Source organism: Limulus polyphemus, unplaced genomic scaffold, assembly GCF_000517525.1.
Source record: "Limulus polyphemus unplaced genomic scaffold, Limulus_polyphemus-2.1.2 Scaffold2143, whole genome shotgun sequence".
NCBI lineage: Eukaryota > Metazoa > Arthropoda > Merostomata > Xiphosura > Limulidae > Limulus > Limulus polyphemus.
The window spans coordinates 136,065-138,533 of NW_013667753.1; the positions used below are offsets into that span (position 1 = coordinate 136,065).

A 2,469-nucleotide genomic window follows, 5' to 3' on the forward strand; every position below is an offset into this window, starting at 1 on the left:
CTAGTCTTACACTGCTAAATTAGGGAACTCTAGCGCAGATAGCCCTCGCGTAGCTTTGCGCAAAATTCCAAAACAAACAAACAAACTTTTTCAAAGTATTTGCATGCACAATCAGCCACCTATTAAAGAAAACTGTATGAGTAAACTAGAAAAAAAAATATATATATACCAAGAATAAGTGGCTATTGATCAAGACGTTAATGTCTGAATTACAGAAATTAACGTATCCGTCATCGATCATTAAATTATATAACTAAAGTACGTTTACCAATCTCGTATTAAATCGAACTATAAGCATCTATAATACTTTTAATTAAAGCTGAAGATACGTTTTATGCTAATAATTCAAGGTTGGTACGACGAAAAACTTTGACGGGTTTTGTTAAAGCAAGTTTAAACAGTTGAGACGTAAATATTTTAATTACGTTCAGTTTTCTGTTTCTTTTCGCAATACAAAAATATAGCGTTGTATACGTTTGATCGTTACAGTCATTTTCTTTCTACTTTCAACATTCCGTCGTTATGTATTTACGACTTTTCTAAAAATGCCTTTATTACTTATTTTTCAAACTCATCTCTACTAGTATTATCAGAAAACAAAGGTTTCATTTCAAGTTTCCATCATAACTCTGTGTGCCTTGCAAGTAAAATTGAGCTCATGTCTTCGAACTTTACACAATCAAAATGATAAAACGGATAGGCTCTGTGCTATTTTTTAAATTTTTCCTATAAAGTCAGAACGGCGTATCTGTTGAAAATATACAAGGATTCAAGCTTCAATTAATTCATTTCACACTGAGATAATTACGTGTATTTCACGGTTTAGGTTTCATTATTTTATCTTACAACTACATAATCAACTCTTAGAGACCTGCCCTGCGCGTGATTTTCACACTAGTCGTATTTAAATTTGATTGACATTTATAAAGCTATAATGAAAACGTCAAAGGAAATAAAACACATGCGCATCATCGTAGACGGCACACTATACTCCACACATGTTGATCGTTAAAGTACACTTGTTGTTACCACATAGAAACATATGAATAGTGTTTACTTGGGGGGGGGGGGGAACGATCCCTCGCATTCTCGACATCAGATGTCCTTGTATCATCAACTACATTGTTTCACTCTTCCACGAGCTTTCTCTTTAAATGTTTTCAGTTTATATACGCACAAACAGCAAACTATACACCAGAGACAGTAAAGAAAGAAGACGATGAATCCACCGGACAGGGGTCGCCACAATCGCAGCGGTGTCTCGTACTGTAGGAAGTAGAGAAGAAAAAAAAAAGAGGAGATACACTGACCAATGAATTTTAATAAAATATATCTGAATTATTATTCGAATAATTTTAAACTACACTAAAAATGTGAAATCACAACATAGACTGGGTAATACATAGGAAATAAAACTGTATACGGATTTTAATGTTTCATGGTCTTACTTTGAAGAACACTTATAGATGCGAAACCGGTAAAACATAAAATAATATTTAAGTTTCTATTTTATATTTCTCCGATTTAATAAACTCTAATTTCTTTATATATATGTGTGTGTGTGTGTGTGTGTGTGTGTACACACTATTTTTAGAGTGTTACTATAACAATTTGTAACAACATTTAGAGATTTTTCTTCCATAAACCCATGTGTTATATCTCAACCATAATATTGAAAACATAAATATATTTTTTTCCTTACATGGAACATACACTTGTATATATATAGTATCCTATCTCATAAGACAAAAGGGGTTATATTAATCCCGTGCTGCCCGCAAGCTGAAAAATCTTTTATCTTTCTCTTCTGGACTTCCACATTAACAACTGACAGCGACACAATGAGATCAGATTTTACCTCCATTAGAAAATTGCTACGCTACTAGATGTGCCCGCCAAACGGCATCCATAGTAACCTAACAAAAGGGCCTTACATATCAAGTATTTCTATTCTCGTGCGAGCCACGAGACTATAGGAATCTTACATTGCTATTAACTGAATTTTTTAAAAAGAAACTTGTAGATGGTCCATTAGATTGTCATAATGGTGCAGTAAGGTTATTAACCTGAGCGTTTATTCTCCAAATCTGTATTATTTATCTTTATTCAAACATCGTTAATTCCTGTTAAATAATATATATAACTACTTTAATATGGTTCAACACAGTAAATATACAGGCAAAAACTTTGTACATTTTCTAGTTTAATATTACCTGTAAGTAAACCTAAAATATTGAACAGAAACACAACTCATTAATCAATTTTCCTTTTAAGATTTTTTTATCAAAATTTGAAAAAAATTAAAGAAATTTCTAATTTAAAAAAATACGGAGTCTTAAACTTTATTTCGTCAATCGAAGGCCCGACTTGGCCTAGTGGTTAGGGCGTTCGACTCGCAATCTGAAGGTTGCGCGTTCGAATCCCCGTCACCGAACATGCTCGACCTCGCAGCCCGTGGGGGGGGGGCGG

The 2,469-nt window shown here is 33.4% G+C and overlaps 1 protein-coding gene across 3 annotated transcripts in view; it reads right to left on the reverse strand.

The window, feature by feature from the left end:
- The window catches only part of LOC106466077 (cell adhesion molecule 2-like), a 135,247-nt gene that overhangs the window by 73,782 nt on the left and 58,996 nt on the right, over nucleotides 1-2,469 (reverse strand). For 2 of the 3 annotated variants that reach the window (XM_022394030.1, XM_022394029.1), the window contains exon 5: nucleotides 1,009-1,266. The exons of the other annotated variant lie outside the window; for it this stretch is intronic. In XM_022394030.1, coding sequence (XP_022249738.1) covers nucleotides 1,166-1,266 — 101 coding nt within the window. In that variant the 3' untranslated portion in view covers nucleotides 1,009-1,165. Of the gene's footprint in view, nucleotides 1-1,008; nucleotides 1,267-2,469 lie in introns of those variants that run through there. 3 annotated transcript variants of the gene reach the window in all.